Source organism: Plutella xylostella, chromosome 3 (assembly GCF_932276165.1).
Source record: "Plutella xylostella chromosome 3, ilPluXylo3.1, whole genome shotgun sequence".
In the NCBI taxonomy this organism is placed as follows: domain Eukaryota; kingdom Metazoa; phylum Arthropoda; class Insecta; order Lepidoptera; family Plutellidae; genus Plutella; species Plutella xylostella.
Window position 1 is genome coordinate 8,181,668 of NC_063983.1, and position 17,215 is coordinate 8,198,882.

General features: G+C 40.1%; 2 protein-coding genes across 4 annotated transcripts; one reads left to right on the forward strand and one right to left on the reverse strand.

Annotated features, from left to right (window-relative positions):
• The first annotated feature begins 122 nt into the window (after window positions 1-122).
• LOC105388346 lies at window positions 123-2,203 on the forward strand. The gene is made up of 2 exons (XM_011559234.3): window positions 123-259; window positions 351-2,203. The coding sequence occupies exons 1-2, from the start codon at window positions 233-235 to the stop codon at window positions 813-815; spliced, it is 492 nt and encodes a 163-aa protein (XP_011557536.3). The 5' UTR covers window positions 123-232; the 3' UTR covers window positions 816-2,203.
• A 1,370-nt stretch (window positions 2,204-3,573) lies between these two features.
• LOC105388355 (PAT complex subunit CCDC47) lies at window positions 3,574-17,215 on the reverse strand. 3 transcript variants are annotated; one of them, XM_048625131.1, is made up of 14 exons: window positions 17,063-17,215; window positions 16,153-16,308; window positions 15,744-15,841; window positions 15,319-15,423; window positions 13,119-13,293; window positions 12,595-12,643; window positions 12,169-12,256; window positions 11,410-11,475; window positions 11,116-11,208; window positions 9,643-9,830; window positions 8,587-8,740; window positions 7,756-7,858; window positions 7,205-7,236; window positions 3,574-3,971 (listed from the first exon to the last, which is right to left on the reverse strand). In XM_048625131.1, exons 2-14 carry the CDS (start codon window positions 16,301-16,303, stop codon window positions 3,867-3,869), a joined length of 1,407 nt encoding a protein of 468 aa, XP_048481088.1. In that variant the 5' UTR covers window positions 16,304-16,308; window positions 17,063-17,215; the 3' UTR covers window positions 3,574-3,866. The 3 variants fall into 3 exon arrangements, with proteins under 3 accessions (XP_048481088.1, XP_048481090.1, XP_048481084.1); XM_048625133.1 differs by lacking the exon at window positions 17,063-17,215 and adding an exon at window positions 17,003-17,027; XM_048625127.1 differs by lacking the exons at window positions 7,205-7,236; window positions 12,169-12,256 and having other exon boundaries at window positions 7,724-7,858; window positions 12,507-12,643.

Sequence of the window (17,215 nt, forward strand, 5' to 3'; positions counted from 1 at the left end):
TTTCGCTTGTCCGCTTAGGTCGTGGTGGGCTCGTTGCTTAGAGTAATAATGCTCGTTGTAAGTTTATGATGCTTACCTATGGCTTTAAAAGTATTTTGTTTCAGGCAACACTTTATAAAAACTATATCACACCATACTCATCAACTGTCATTTAATTTTATTATGACTTTTTTGTGATGTTTGTTTTCATGGATCTTGGTGCTCATTTCGTGAATTGCATGTGCATCTCAAAATGAAATACGGTCAAGTCGATAAAAGGGTATGTAAAAACGATTATTTCGGCAATATAATATGTAGATTTAACCTTAATACTCGCAGAAGGAATCACAGATGAGTTTGTGAATTTGCAGAAACCTCGCCAGCACATGAACCTGGAGAATCTAGACCGCGCGCTGCAGGAGCTGGGCATGCTGAGCGCCGTGACGGAGGCGCGCCGGGAGTTCCTGCATGAGGCGCAGTCCGACTACTGCATGATGCGGCTCAACACGCGGTACGTGTCCAACGTGACGGTGGGCTACTGCATGCGGAGGACGACCACCAAGAACCGCCTGTGCCCGTACATCCTGCCCGCGCGGCACCGGACCAAGAGCGAGAACTCGGACGCGCTGCCCGGCGACGCCGACGCGCGCGACTTCAAGCACCACCCGCTGGAGCCCACCGCGTCCACCAGCGGCCCCCCCGCGCCCTCCACCCCCGCCAAGCGCTGCCAGTCGCTCGAGAACCTCAACCTGTCAGACTCCGCCGCCAGCTCCGACCCCTCCCAGGACATGGACTGTGTCTCAAATCGTATACAAAAGCTCCAAGTCGACGAATGACACAGCAGCCCTATGCTGCACTAAATTTTAAATGTGATTTGATTACACCAATTAAATTATATTTATAGTAATAATAACTACTGAATGTTATTGATATTTAAGAATGTGATACAGTGAATAGTGTAACATTTGCATAACCATATTTAACAGTAATTACAGTCATGTAAAACCCATTTTCTATGTACATGTAGATGTGTGGTGAAGCTACCATTCTTTGTGGACATGCTATTTCTGACACATTGTATGCTGAACCCTTTTGATTGTATTTAAATGTGAATCGGTACACCATTCATTTTGCATGTGTATGTGTAGAATGCTAAATGTGGACGTTCCTAGCCTTTCAGTTGATGAATCTGTGTGTACATTAGGTGTGTAGTAAAAGTATAGTAAAAAGGTACCTATGTCACTTGTACCTTGGTCATTTAAATTTGTTTCTAAATTTTATCCTTGAATTGCTCAAATTTTGGAATGGGTACAAATTAATATTACAAAAATTCTCTTTTTATTGAGTAAATTAGGTTAACTCATTGGATATAGTTTGAGGACAAATTCATTTAGTATAATTTTAAAGGCAATATAAAATCAACACTAATAATAAAATTCAAGGTCTACTGTAGGAAGCTAACATGCTATGGTGATCTTGTGTGTGAGAATAACTCATAATTTTTATAAACCATTTTTCATGGTTACCTTATACTATAAGTACCTCCTGTTTTAATATGTCTAATAATGGAGTTTATTTTCTAAGTCACAGATGCAATTCTTTTTAAAGTTCAATTTGTGTTGTAGAATATTTTGCAGTAAGTGTGCTGTTTGTATGTATTATGTTAGCAAAGTCCATTTAAAAGAGACAAAGTTAAATACAGGTTTATTTTTGTACCAATAGCCATTTAGTATTTTTTGGGTTTGAGTATTACCATTAAAAGATCTCATACTTAGGAGATAACTGATCTCATTAGGTTTGTGTAGAGAATACCAATACATACTGCAATACATTAACATGGGTCCATAATGAGTTAAGTGTTTTAAATCAAAGTAAAATGATTTATAATAATGGTAGACCCATGTTCATGTAAATTCATCTATAAATACTGAAAAAAAATAATGTATTTTACCACTAGTAAACTTTTACTCAGATTTGTCATTCACTTTTGCGTAGGTGTTTACTATGCAATATTTTACTTTAATTACATACCTATATATTTTTATATTATGTGAAAAGTGTGTGCCTGTTTTATGTTTTTATGGTGTGGGTTGGGTTGATATTTTACCATCTTGCTTTGTGACTTAGAAATCCAATAAGTGAATATGTTTGTTAATTTTGTTGTTACTTTCTTATTTGAGAGAATTATATAGCTTTGATTTAGTAAATAAAAATCTAAATTTTATAACCTGTTTAATTTGATTCTTACGGTTGGTTGGTTCATTCGTTGGATGCTAGATTAACCATATAGGTATAGGTATAACTTAGACATATACTAGGTACCTACTACTACCTAACTATGCATGGTGAGTGAAGGTACCTTCTAGTTATCTAGAACAACCTTGTACGTACATAGACTACGATAGGTGCACTAGGGAGTCTATAGATAGCCTAGTTTAGATAAACATACTATCAAGATATTTAACAACGATGCCGCGCCTTATTTCTGTTCTAACTCTACTGAATCATGCAAATCACTTTAAAAAGTACCTACTAATTAGTAAATTTAGCAGTTTTTCACTATGACAATAGATTTTACAGTGAGTTTGCACGGACTTGGTATATTGCTAGGTTTGTCTGTTGCATTTTTGAAACCATTACACATACCCGGTATAAACTTACCTACTTCTATTTTTGTAACATGCGCTAATAAATAGTGTAAACGCGGCCTTACTCAAGAAGCCTAATAAGGTAACTAGGTAGGTGGCATAGAAGTACCACGAGTGAAGCGCGCACTCCAATATTTTATTTGGCAGAAGTGTCTACCTGAGTGTTAGCGTAATGGTGCACATAAAAACGATTTAAATTAAATTATATATGTAACGTAAATAGGTACTTACTTAGTATTAAATGGATACGGTACCTACTGTAGTGTACACGTGTTTCGAAGTCAATTGGTAAAGTATCCAGAGATAAATATCCTGCCTGTTTTAGGTTTTCGACGAGCTCTTTTACTGCTCTCCAGGTACATGTATTCTTAATACGTCTATGCCGTTGAGGACGGCAGATGACCAAGCTGTCACCGGCTAGTGTCCATTTGGTGTATCTACCCGCAGTTACCAGGATAGTGTGGATAGGGTAGTGATAATTCAACTATCTGTACATTATCTATAGTCATCAGGTGATTGTGCTCCTTCTAAGATGACTCTTCTGGCTCAACAGGAATCATTCACTTAAAACTTCGGCTGAATGGTGTAGTGGTTAGTGACCCTGACTGTTATGCCGAAGGTCCCGGATTCGATACACCGCTGTACTCGGGTCTTGGGTGTTGATATTTATATTTACTATGTATTTGTGTAGATATATCAGCTGTCCAACATCCATAACACAGGTTCTGCCTAGCTTGGGGAGATGTGTGTGGATGTGTGATGCTTATGTGAGATGTCCCCACATATTATTTATTTATTAACTACATTCAAAGAATATGATAATAAATGGTGTAACATGAAAGTACTGAGGATGCGCCGGATATAACTTACAGTACACTCCTTACCCTTTATCAAATAAGCAGGAAGTAGTGAAACTAATACCTAATTAAGAAAAAAAACAACAGCATAAATAACTTAATTCGTATATTTTCACTGAGTACTCTTATTTCATAGAAGGAGGTAACAACGTTCACTCTACTATTATTGCTTGCACTCGGCACTTCGACCCTACACACATACATGCATTTACAACTGGACCAATCACAAAACGGGGTTTACATTGCAGACTCTATTTATCTCTTTTTACACCAGCGACACCGCACAAACGCAGTCGCGAGTGAAAAAGAGAGGCAAATATAGGTACTTTGAAAATGGTAACACCTTTTTAAATTGACCGATGTTGTCGATACGTGTGTTAATTTATAGAGCCTTGACTTTGAGTTGCTTCATTTTGGGGGTCTTGCGTTTCAGCTGACGCTTCTGTTCCTTCAGCTCCCAGCGACGCTGCTTCTCAGGGTCGTCCTCCTGTAAAAATAAAGAAAATACGGTTAATTTAACCGCTTGAATCCTTTGACATCAGAAACAATAAAAATATATTGTCGTCAAGGACTATACCGCGACTTCAGGACGCAAAGGGTTAATCGATCGAAGATTGAAAATGAAAATGAAAAAATGAAAAATGAAAAAATGTTTATTTAGCCAAAATATTTACACAGGTTATCTTAATAAATGTTATGGATATAAATAATTTATAAATTATTTGGACCAGATTAAAAATAAAACTATGGTAGCTGGGGTTCTCACACTAGGCTAAGCCTGTGCCGTGAGTAACCAGTAGGCAGACTATAACATTTGAGAACAGGTGGCTTGTTGTCAACATTTTGAGTAAGATTAGGGTGAAAGTAGTATATTTGGTTAGCATTTAAGATACAAATCATATGGTAGAAAATTAATAGTAAGTAAAAACCAAACTAAAATAACTTAAATAACTAAGTAAAATAAAATTTAAACATAACATAAAATCCGTCAATGGTTAACAAAAACAATGAAATTTTGTATAATAGTATAATTAATACCTATACGTACAAGTCCTATGAAATAGGTAGAATATAAAGTTCTTTGTAGTGTTGAAATAGATACTAAATAGGAAAACATAAATATCAGTATATATAATATTAATAAATAACTTGAAAATGTACAAATACTTAAATATAATAATATATTCTTATGTAGGTAACTATTTAGGGATGCATAGAATGTTTTCTGTTTCTTCGTAATCTAGAGTAAGTAGCCAGTTAAAAATAGTTAATTTTGCTTCTTTCTTATTGAGGTCTTTCAGGTTGCACTGTTTATATATTTTGTTGTATATATAGGGATGTAGGAAAGGTGCGAATCTTTGAGCGAAGACTGTTCTAGCGGTGATAGGAACTAATCTAAATACTCTTTGGCTTGTCATCTGGCTGTAGGTTGGCAAGTTCATAATTTGTTGGTGTTGGGAAAGTGATACTTGGAAGATAAATAGTTTTCTGATAGTTAAGACATTGATTTCTTTATAAAGGGCTGTGGTAGGGTATCGAAAAGGTTTCTTAAGCATTACTTTTAAAATTGATCTTTGCGCTCTTTCTAATGCAATCATGTTAGTTTTATGTGAACCTCCCCAGCATCTAATGCAATATGAGAGTATTGATTGGCATAAACTGGTATATACTAGCTGCAAGGTATCTTTAGTCGCCGAATTCCTAAGTAAGCGCATGATGTTTATAAGTCTGCGTCCTCTGCCAGAGAGACTTTGAATGTGTTTTTGAAATGAAAGTCTGTCATCGATAATGATTCCTAAATATTTAATGGATTCAGCTTTATCTATGGTTGGACAAGAACAGGAGGTTGAGAGAGGTGAGACGTGATCACAGTTATGAATATGGATTGGGATGTTAAGGTCAAGTTGAGAAGCAGCAGTTTTATGAAAGCAAAGATATTTGGTTTTGTCAGTGTTGAGGGTAAGCAAATTTTTAGAGAGCCATTTAGATATTTCGGATAATCCTGTTGAAGTTCGTGTTAAAGCAGACTTCCAAGAAACACCGTTAAATATGATTGCAGTATCGTCTGCATAGCAAATGATGTCAGCCTCAACATTTGAAGGAAGAGCTGTCGAAATATCATTGAGATAGACTAGAAAGAGTGTAGGACCCAGTAGATTGTTTCATAAAGATCAAGAAATAAATATACGGTTTTCTTTAGTGTAGGTAGGTACACTAGGGTACGTCCTAAGTTCATGAGCATTTATTTATAAACGCTTGCTTCAGCTTATGTCAAATTCATACAAAAATCGTTAAAAGACTTTACTGTCGGCATATTCTGATTGGCCACACCTCGACTTTACCCTTTTTGCAACACCCTGTATAATCAACTTCAAGAAGGAGGCTGCTAGAATTACAGTTAATATTGTCTAGCAGTTGAAAACTCATGTAAAACAACAGTGACCCGTATTTTTTATCGATTCAGGAATGCACTAGTAATGCGTCACAGTTTTACATAATCACAGACTGCAATAGGTATATAAACGAACGTGATGTTTAATAATGGAACTAAATTATAATACCTACCTATTAATCATTATGGCGTTTCACGCATGTGCATAATTTATGTGTAGGTAGGTACTCCATTTTTAAGTAAACGATATTACTACGCGTTTATTTACTTTTAAATAATCAAAATCGTTTCGTGCAGCCAACAGAGTTATTAATTAATAACATCGAGGCGTGGACAACCACTATTCTATTATATTCTAAACTATTCTCTGTGGGGGTGTAAGTACCTGCACCTGGCTCTCTCGAATGGAACCTTTGTGCATATTCCCTAGGTCTAAACTACCTTCCTAAGTTTGTACTATTTCCTACCACGCTGATCCAATGCGGGTTGGTGGGGTCACATATCTAGATTAATGTGCTAAATCTAGATATGCAGGTTTCCTCACGATGTTTTCCTTCACCGTAAGAGCGATGGTATACATGTACATAAATTCAAAGAACTCATTGGTATATGTCAGCGCCGGGATTCTCTTGCGTGAGAAGCGGGCGCTCACCCAACTGAGCTATCACCGCTCAGTTCCACCACTATTCGTCTCACGAGAAAAATCCGGCCGCTATGCGTCCGATTGTTCCGAATCGTTTCATATAGAACGGCTGCCATTTTGATCCAGGCACATTATTTAACCTATAATCACATCACGACCCATTACGTCGCCACTGCTGGGGCACGGCTCTCCTTCCAATAAAGGAAGGGTTTAGGCCTATATAGTCCACCACGCCTAGCCTAGTGCGGGTTGGTGGACCTGATGGACCAAGAAACATGATTTACCTGTAACTTGATCCTGCTGGATTGCCGTTAATCGACTTTTGTAGCAAGAATGCGATCCGAATCTTCTCTTAGCATTCGTTTATGAATGAATGCAAAATGGTCGCCATTTTGCTCTTCCAGCGCCATCTATCGGTAGCCGTCGGCACTTCGCTAGGAATGGCTGCCATTTTGATCTAGGCACATTATTTAACCTATAAAACGGTGGCAGGTATACCGCCATATAGGCCGCCATCTTCCAGCACCATTTATCGGTAGTCGTCGGTACTTCGCTAGGATAGGATGCGCTATAATGGCCGCCATTTTGTTTAATCAAATCAAAATGTAATATGACCGTTATTTTGACCAAGGCACATTATTTAACCTATAAAACGATGTCATAAGACTGTCTATGTGTACTATACCTGCAGGATCCGCTCCTTCTCCTGCTTGCGCTGCAACTGGCGGCGCCTGCTCCTGCCTCGCCGCCTGCTCCTGCCTCGCCGCGTGCGCCCGCAGCCTCCGCCACCTTCTGACGTCACTAGAGCATGCCACTGTAGCGCCTGTTGCAGTGCTACTAGACGACTATTGTAGTAAGAACGAGCGTCGAATCTACTTTTCCTAAATATAACATGGCCGCCATTTTGATCTTCCAGCGCCATCTATCTGTAGTCGATAGGATGCGCTAGAATAGCCGCCATTTTGCTCTTCCAGTGCCATCTAACCGTAGTCATCGTCACTTCGCTAGGAAAGGATGCGCTAGAATTGTCGCAATTTTGATCAAGACACATTATTTAACCTGTAAAACGATGTAAGTAAAGCGAAAAGCGGGTGGCTCGCTTGCGAGTCACCTCTGACTACCTCTCTTCGGCGATTACAGTCGTGAGCATATGTATGTAAAAACGCTGGTAGGTATAAGATGGTAGGTTGTCTCTGTCTGTCACCTGCAAGATTCTCTCCTTCTCCTGCTTGCGTTTCTCCTCGCGGCGCGCGGCGGCCTGCTCCTGCCTCGCCGCGTGCGCGCCGCGCATCCACACTTCGGTGACCTTCTGGCGGCGTTTCTCGCACTTCGCCAGCGCCTGGGGGGGAAAAATAGTTGATGAGTTGTGGGGTAACGCGCTACAGCAACGTAAGTGTATCGATGGAAACGCGCGATCGTGTTAAACCATATCAACAATTGAATGGAGGGAGCGTGCTTCGCGAGTGGTGAGTCGTATGTGTATCAGACTCGCGACGGTATGGCGTTTGCATCGCCACTAAATCGTGGGCACACAGAAGGGCTAGCACGGGGCGCATTTAAGACGTGTTAGACGTGACAAAAGTTTTGCATCGCGAACCGGAGAACTTTTGTCACGTCTTTAATTGCGCCCCGTTCTAGCACTTGCGTTTAGCCCTTTTATCCCGGAATTTCCTTATTTAAAGGCGATGCAAAGCTCGCGGGAAAACTAGTGAATAATAATTATGTCTCTGTCACCTTCTCACGTCTAGAGTATTCCACTACAGACTACTGAAGAAGCAAGAACGCGCTCCAAATCCACTTTTCATTAACGCAACACGCGTGGATGGCCGCCATATTGATCAATCAAATCAAAATGCAATAATGCAAGACGGCCGCCATTTTGATCAATCAAATAAAAATAAAATAATGCAAATGGCTGCCATTTTGATCAATCAAATCAAAATGCAATATTAGTGCTAGATGGCCGCAATTTTGGTAAAAATACATTATTTCACCTATAAACGCAGGACGGACGTTCGTTCATAAAGCAACATGGCCGCCATTTTTATTAAGGCACATTTCCCTCACCTCCTTGCTGAGCCGCATCCGCTTCAGCTTGTCCAGCATGTGGAACAGCAGCATCAGCAGCGGCCGCGCGTCTTCGTCATTCTCTCCGTCGATGTTGATGCTCATCACGAGGACTTTTTCGGTTTCTGGGGGCGTCGTGGCGGCTTGCTGCTCTCTGCGGGGGAGAGAGGGCGTTAGGAGGTAGAAAATAGGCTGCGGAGCTATCTCATTTGACGGGGCCTTCAAATTATTGAGATCCTTTGGGAAACAAAAACAATGAGACAGAGATTATTATTGGATATTGTTACAAATAGACGAAGTGGAGGTAAACGTAGTGGAGAACAGTACACCTAACGAGTACAGTGCTGAGTTAGTAAATAAGCTCTCAGCCGAGAGAGTTGCTGAACCGAGTGGGTGTTTACACGTATTAACACTAGTGGCAAGTCAGTTCAGTTTTGATCACGACACGTCTGCAATGGACCGAAATAAAAAAGAATTTAAAAGGGGTTTTTAACAGCTTCATGACGAATAACGAACCGAGGGCGTGCTTATACGTGCCGAGCGGGATAGCGAGTGGCTGCGGGGGCAGAAGAATGAAGCGGGGTGGTGGGTACTCGGCCTAGTAAACAAACGACTCTCTCGCCTCTCTTCTCGACCGAGTACTCGGCCGAGCACCCTGTAAAGTGTTTACACCAACCGAGCACTCTGCCGAGGACACTGACACGCCACTGTACTCGTTAGGTGTAATCGACGCATTTGGGCTCACGATCAAACCATCGAGTAGTGGTAGAGTGAAACGCCAAACCGTTATTGATGCGTTCCTTGGGAGGGGCATCTAGAAATGGACGATTATTGATTGATTCCTGATCACTGACTGACACTCACTCTGGCGCAACCCTCGTGTATCTATCAGAGATGTGTATGTAGTTGATCTTGCGGTGATACATGGTGATGCACTGCGACACTACTGACTATACAGCTGCTGTGCGCTCTCTACAGGGTGTTACAAAAAGGGTATATCACCCCCTTTTCTACTTCGACCCTTTTTACAACACCCTGTATACACTAGTGACTCACTCTGGGGCAACCCGCGTGTATCTATCAGAGATGTGTATGTAGTTGATCTTGCGGTGATACAGGGTGATGCACTGGGTGGCTCTCGCGTCCAACATGCCCGCGGTGGCCTCGCCCGACTCCGACATGACTGAGAGCGAGGCGGGCAGCCCGTGCTTGTCGCCGGGCCGGCGTTCCGGGCAGAATACGCTCTGGGGGCAAAAATATTTATTTGTTAATAATATAAAGCTTGCAAATCACCTCTGGCTACCCCTTCGGGGACTACAGTCGTGGGCATACGAGGGCGGGTCAATAAGTCCGTGACTTTTATAATTTCCCGCCACTTAACTGAAAGAACAACATTGCTCCTGTCAACAGGCAACTGTCAGTTGACATCTGTCAAAATTTGGACCAGTTACGTCACTTGGTTTGTGTTTTACACCCGTTCTTAGCAACTACCGCGTGATTTAAAAACATAATGGAAAAAACTGAATTTCGTGTGCTGACTAAGCATGATTTATTACGGAAAAAAACCATCACTGAAACCAAGGCTAAGCTTGATAAAGATTATGGGGACTCTGCACCATCAATATCTATGGTAAAAAGTGGTTTACTGAATTCCGTTCTGGCCGTACAAGTACGGAAGATGCCGGACGTCCATGGCACCCAGTTGAGGTCTCTACACCTGAAATGATTGAAAAAAATCCCGACATGGTGTTGGCCGATCGGAGATTGAAAGTGAGAGGGATAGTGGAAGCCACAGGGATATCACGTGGCTCAGTGGTTTCAATTTTGAATGATCACTTGGGTATGAAAAAGCTTTCCGCAAGATGGGTGCCGCATTTGCTCACAAACACAATCGAATGACAACTTCGCAGAGGAGTGTTTGGCGTAGTTCAACCGAAATTCGGACGAGTTTTTGCGCCGTTTTGTAACCGTGGACGAAACGTGGATCCACCACAACACACCAGAGACCAAACAGCAGTCTAAACAGTGGGTTTCTCGGGGTGAATCGGCGCCAAAGAAGGCCAAGGTGGTTATTTTGATGACCTCGAGAAACCTCATTTTTTGGAAGGGATAAAAAAATTGCAGAAACGTTGGACTAAGTGTATAGTGCTCAAAGGAGACTACGTTGAAAAATAAAAAATAAAATTATCAAAAAACCAGTATTTTCTTCAAAAAGTCACGGACTTATTGACCCACCCTCGTATTATGTGTAATTGTGTATGTATTTATTAATGAAATGCGCGAGCTTCGCTTGGTGGATTCCAGGATAAAAAGTAGCTTATGTGTGCGATAGCCCTTGGCGATAAGGCTGCCTATTGTCCATTGTTTCTAGAATATCAGTATTTTTGTCTGTTCTGTTATCTTGGTGATCAATAAAGATACCTATATTCTATTCTATTGCATGTGTTAATCCAAGCCATTCCAGGCTGTCAGTTTCAATACCGAATACATGATTTCATGGATATTTTATTGACATCATTATTCCCTTACCAAGTCATGCATCTCCTTGGCGAGCCTCGTGGCGGTCTTCTTCTGAGCTATGCACAGCACGAACGGGTCCCCGTCGTCTTTGCCCAGTTGCACCTTGAACATAAGAGAGATAATCATTATAATGTGGCCTAAAATAAGTGGTGATACTCTCGGAACTTACTAAGATTTGTTAATCGAATAATATTAATTAGTATTATAACCTATAAAGTGAGTTCAAATAAATCGTTATTTAGTAAATTTTCTAGCAGTCTACCTGTATAAATATTATAAAAAATTAATATTCTATTAATTTACCTTCATCTGTAACGTATCCGCTTTAGGGCGAGCCACATTGATTAACACGTTGAGGAGGTCTTGGCGCTGAGGAAACAAGGGTCAAATTAGTATATTTAACAGAGCTTAGTTCGTTTATTTTTTATGGCAATGTACCTATACCATCGCTCTTACGGTGAAGGAAAATATCGAGAGGAAACCTGCATATCTAGATTAAGCACATCTAGGTAGATATGTGAATCCACTCTAACCCACAGTGGCCAGCGTGGGAAATGGTCCTAACTTAGGAAGGCAGTTTAGACCTTGGGGATATCCACAAAGGTTCCACTCGAGAGAGCCAGGTGCAGGTACTTACACCCCCACAGAGAATATAATAGAATAGAATACCTTAATAAGCTTCAGCGTCAGCAGCATGCCCTCGCAACAGGATCGTCCGCTACACCACATGGTGAAGCAGTGTTCCGCCTCGCGCCGCCAGCCCGCCTCCTCACTGCAATGTGACCCTTATACCTACCGTGATAAGTTTCAGAGTGACTAGTATATAAGCATATTGAGGCAGGATTACTTACTTACTCCGTTGGCTCAGCGACCCGAAGTGGATCTTGGCCTCAGATGCACTGGTCTCTATCCTGCGCGGTCGCTCTCCAGTGCCAGGATTGCTGAATTTGGACCCTGTCCCTACCTTAATGAGCGTCAAATTCAGCAGCATGGCTTCTCTTTAGGATCCTTTATGGCTTCTCCTCGCCTGATAGACACTGCATTATGTGCCCTATCCCCAACCTTAATAAGCTTCAACGTCAGCAGCATGCCCTCACAGCAGGATCGTCCACTGCACCACATGGTGAAGCAGTGCTCGGCCTCGCGCCGCCTACCCGCCTCCTCACTGCAATATCACCCCTATCCCTACCTTGATAAGCTTCAGTGTCAACAGCATGCCCTCACAGCAGGATCGTCTACTGCACCACATCGTGAAGCAGTGTTCCGCCTCGCGCCGCCAGCCCGCCTCCTCACTGCAATATCACCCCTATGCCTACCTTAATAAGCTTCAAAGTCAGTAGCCACATCCTTTATGGCTTCTCCTCGCCTGAAAGATATTGCAATATAACCCCTATGCCTACCTTAATAAGCTTCAGTGTCAACAGCATGCCCTCACAGCAGGATCGTCCACTACACCACATGGTGAAGCAGTGTTCCGCCTCGCGCCGCCAGCCCGCCTCCTCGCCGGGGAGGGACACCACGTCCGAGCCTGTCTCACCTGCGGGGGTGGAGAGGGGGGTTATTAGTAATTATAGGTACCTACTTAACCCTAAATAAGGCATGGCCATACAAAATTTTATTCATTGGTTTTCGCCTGTAACTCCAGGTACCACTAGGGTTAAAATAAGGTGGGATTTTTTTCCCTTGGCCTATTACAGGTTCAAGAAGTTTTTTTGGGACATCTCACACACGGCCAACCTACCCCAAACTAGGCAGAACTTGTGATATGGGTGTCGGACAGCTGATATATCTATATAAATACATAGATTAATTAAATAGATAAACGACAACCAGACACAAGGCAAACACAAATGCTCATCACACAGATATTTACCCAGGGCGAGATTCGAACCCGCGGCCCCAAGACTTGGAAGTAGCTTCACTGCCACCTTAGCTACGGTGCGGTCATGTGTGTGATGGGAGTCACATTTTGCAGCTTCACTTCATCTAAAGCAAACTTCCACCACACTCACCGACTAAAGTGAAGTTATCCTCCAACAGCGGCTTATGCAGCTTCAGCAGGTTAGTGGCGAGCGCGGTGTTGCGCGCGCGCCCCGCGAGATACGCGAGGGCGTAGGCGCCAAGAAGGACGCACAAAGCGCCCTCCAGCCAGTACGCGTCCCAGCGGGGGCGGCCTGTTATTGGCACCTGGAGGGGGGAATAGAATGTGTCTTTATTCGTCACCGAAATGGCGATGCTGACAAAAGTTACGTATAGACTAGGAACAATGAGGGATCTTTTGCCAGGCAACCTTGGATTATATTTGAAGTAGTAGAGAAGTAAATAATTAAAATATTGCCAAGAAAAGTATCAGGTCGGGTGCAGTGTAGGGTTTTACACGAGAGATGTGCTGCTATGTTGCGTTGGACACGTTTGATATGCAAATAATTGTAATCATTGGCCAACACAGTGGTGTCTTGGGAATGGAGTTCTTTAATTTCATTGCTGTATAGCTAACGTGACCATTTATTTTTTATGTCAAAGCGGGACACTTGCGGAATTTCATATCCCTCAAAGATACAGACCTACATATATTATCTTTCTTTCTTATCTTCTTATCTTTTCGCTTAGTTTGCTCAGTGCATCAATTGAAACTTCAATCCCTACGATGAAAGAGTGAAATGTGAAAGAGATGCATGAATGATGAATGACAATTTATTTATCTAATAATCTTGTAAAGTTGGTATATTTAGGATACCTAAGTACTTACTATGTTTTTATAAATAAACCAGACGGGTACACTACATAAATCCGAATAACTTTTTTACGAATTTGATAAAAACGATTTTTTAAATTTTGTATTTCATAGTTCTAGTAAATTTTAAGCTCGAATAACGAAAATTACGAAAAGTTGATAAACGAAATTTCAAACAATAGATTTATTAAAATGACCAAATTAAATTTTTCGAAGTTTTAAATATACGATTTATTATTATATCGAATTGTTTAAATAACGAATCCCGAAGTTTTAATATTCCGAAAACACAAATCCCCGAATGTAACAATTTAACTTTTTTTTGCTTCGCTCCGCTCCGCTTTGTTTTTCGACATCTATGTGCACCTAAACGCTCCTCCACGCTTTGCTCGTCGTCGCACTTATTTTTAGGTTTAGGACCTAAGGTTTTACACGGTAAAAATCAGAGCCATTGTTTTGCTTTGTTGTGTAACTTAACAACAAATACTACAAATAGTTTTCTATTTAACAAAAATTTTACTCTATATTTGAAACGCTCCGCTTTGTTTTTCGATATCTATGTACCTAACACGCTCCTCCTCGCTTTGATCGTCGTCGCACCTATCTTTAGGTTTTGGTTCTAAAGTTTTTGAAACGTTCATTTTATTTTTGACAAAATCACGAGTTATCATATTTTCGGTCCGGATTTGATATTTTCGTGATTATAATAAATCTGTATTTTATTTTTCGTAGGTATACTAAAATAATCGTATTTTTTAACGTTCGTGTATTTAACAATCGTAATAAAAACCTTCGTGATTATTATATCTAAGTATTAAATTTTTATAAATCCATATTTAAAAAATCGTTATTGCAATATTTTTTAAATTAGGTATTCGGTGTTTCAAATTCGGAAATAAGTGTATTGGAATTTTGGGTGTTCAAATACCAGACGCTACAAAATTCTTAAACATGATACTTTGATTTTCTTAATAATTTGAATAGTTTAATTTAAAGTTCTTATCAATAGTGCATCATATCTTATTTTCACATTCATAAAACTTAATACAGATTACTTTTTTGGAAAACATGTAGGTACTCCCACGCATTTCTTCTTTGTTAGGAATCGGTAGGTGAGCGAGATAAATTTATATACACGATAGAGCAAGAGCGACTCAATGATCGTCACTGAACGAAGTTACTCGCGGAGTCTCGGTGGAACTTGGACTCATATTACTCACTATAGTTTATGTGAGTAAGTGATAAGAAGATAAATATCTGTCTCAAGTGATTAAAAGCAAGAAAGGAAATATGGGATGAAGTTACAAAATGTAGGTAATTTAAATTATCGTTTGTTCTGTTTACGAAAGCGGGACATTTTTGCCCTCGCGGGGGACAGCGGGACGCACAGCTTGAAAGCGGGACTGTCCCGCCCAAAGCGGGACGTATGGTCACGTTATGTATAGCACATCAGCTAATATTTATTTTAGTGGTCTTACCTTAGAAATGGTGATCTTTGGTTGTTCAGACGTCTTCGGGGGTGTGTCCTGGAACCCCTCAAACTCTTCAGGATCTTGGAAATGCTCAAACTCATTATCCTCATCCTGAAAAACAGAATTCATGTACATTCTTATATTATCACCTGCCTGCATTATCTATATGTAGACTCCACCATATGCAAAGTGTACATAATTTATGATACTAATGCATTGCAGTTGGTGCAATATACAGATGTTCCATTTCCCACAAAGGGGCAGTAGGGCCAACCTTAAAAGGGGGACATGAGCATAGGGTCCACTTATCATTTTGTAACATGGGGGAGATAATTTAACACTTATCTGTGTATGTAGTATAATACTTTTATTAAGTTCTGTAGTTAAATTTTAACATAATGTGTAAAGTAGATAAATTATTCAATGCTAACCTCAACTAGAATATCATCTTCAACCTCTGGTGAGCTCTGGAACTGGTCTGGAGTTGCCGGCTTTGGCTTTGGTAAAGATGGCTCTGCATTTTCAAAATCTGCAATATTATAAAATGTTACATTTTCTATTGTATGGTATTGCTGTATTAAGATAATCAGGAGAACTTAGGTTTTTTTTTTAACCAGAAAAAGGTTTAGGAAAGTAGGTTGTGTAGAAGAAATAGATTTTTATCAAATAAGACAGCTTTTTATATCTTTATGTTAGAATAAGGTCTATTTTTGTGTACACATAAAGAATATATCTATCTATTTATCTAATTGATTAAAAAAACTATACATATATCTGATAAATCTAATAGGATCACTATGAAACAAAAGAACTGTGTAAAATAAGCATATTATTTCTTACCGGCAACATCGTTAGCATTGTCATCCTCGGCATCGAACTGCTCAAACTCTGCGAAGTCATCATCTTCAAGAGCGACATCCTCGTACGCCTGCGTGACCAGCACCCCGCACAGCACCAGCACCACCGGCACCAGCACCGAGCTGATCTTCATCTTAACTGGAATAATTTAGATGTAGGTATAATTAATTAACATGAAATTGATAAAGCTGACCTGAGACAGAGGGCTGTTATTGGTTGTATGAGGTAGGCCGTTGTGGTTCTCCTTGGGACAGACCTAAGTTCAACAGTGAACAGATATGGGCTTATAATGATATGAAAACTACACACTTACAGATGTATTGAGGGAATAAAGCAGTCACAGATTATTTAATCTAAGTTACAGTTTACTCAAGATAAGATGAAAGATAGTGGAACCAGAGATGTAACAAGGAGATTCAATATTTCCTACACAGTTAAAGCAAATGTTAATGACCTAGATAAATGTACATTGTATTATTAGCTACAACATAGCTACACAGTAAAAATACCTACTTGTTACCTAGTCTTATTGGAAAACTAGTCATATTAATACACAAGGCCTTGTTTCAAGCTCATTGTTTACTAGTATGACACTTAAATTACGCAAATTTATTCGATGAGTATTAATTTGTATGGTACCTATTATCAATATACCAACATAACCTTAAAATTAGTAAGAAAATATATTGGGAATTGTGTCTTGAATTGAAACAGACTATTACAGCCGGTCCACTAGGTGACTGTCATATATTATGTTAATGTATGTAATCTAATTAAAACTGTTCATATAACGATTTGTGAATTAACTATTGTGTGAAAATAAAGAATTTACCGATGATCACTTTTTGTTGATGTGGAAGTAAACAAAATGACGATCCGTGACTTAACTTACCTAAAATGCTAATTCGGTTAATTAACACCTATTTTTAATTGATTAATTGTTTAATTTTCATAACAATCTATTCGCCTTCACCTAAATTCTCTCACTGACTGAAGAAATACTGTAAAAAACCTGAAAAATCTAATAAAGTGAAATGAACACCAC

Excerpts from the sequence above, each read along its gene's own strand:
- LOC105388346 (XM_011559234.3), top strand. The coding sequence starts at position 233 with ATGAAATACGGTCAAGTCGATAAAAGG. Across the intron at positions 260-350 it reads ACGGTCAAGTCGATAAAAGG|AAACCTCGCCAGCACATGAA; the intron begins GTATGTAAAAAC and ends GTGAATTTGCAG.
- LOC105388355 (XM_048625131.1), bottom strand. The coding sequence starts at position 16,303 with ATGAAGATCAGCTCGGTGCTGGTGCCGGTGGTGCTGGTGCTGTGCGGG. Across the intron at positions 13,294-15,318 it reads CAAAGATCACCATTTCTAAG|GTGCCAATAACAGGCCGCCC; the intron begins GTAAGACCACTA and ends TCCCCCCTCCAG. Across the intron at positions 3,972-7,204 it reads AGAAGGAGCGGATCCTGCAG|GAGGACGACCCTGAGAAGCA; the intron begins GTATAGTACACA and ends TTATTTTTACAG.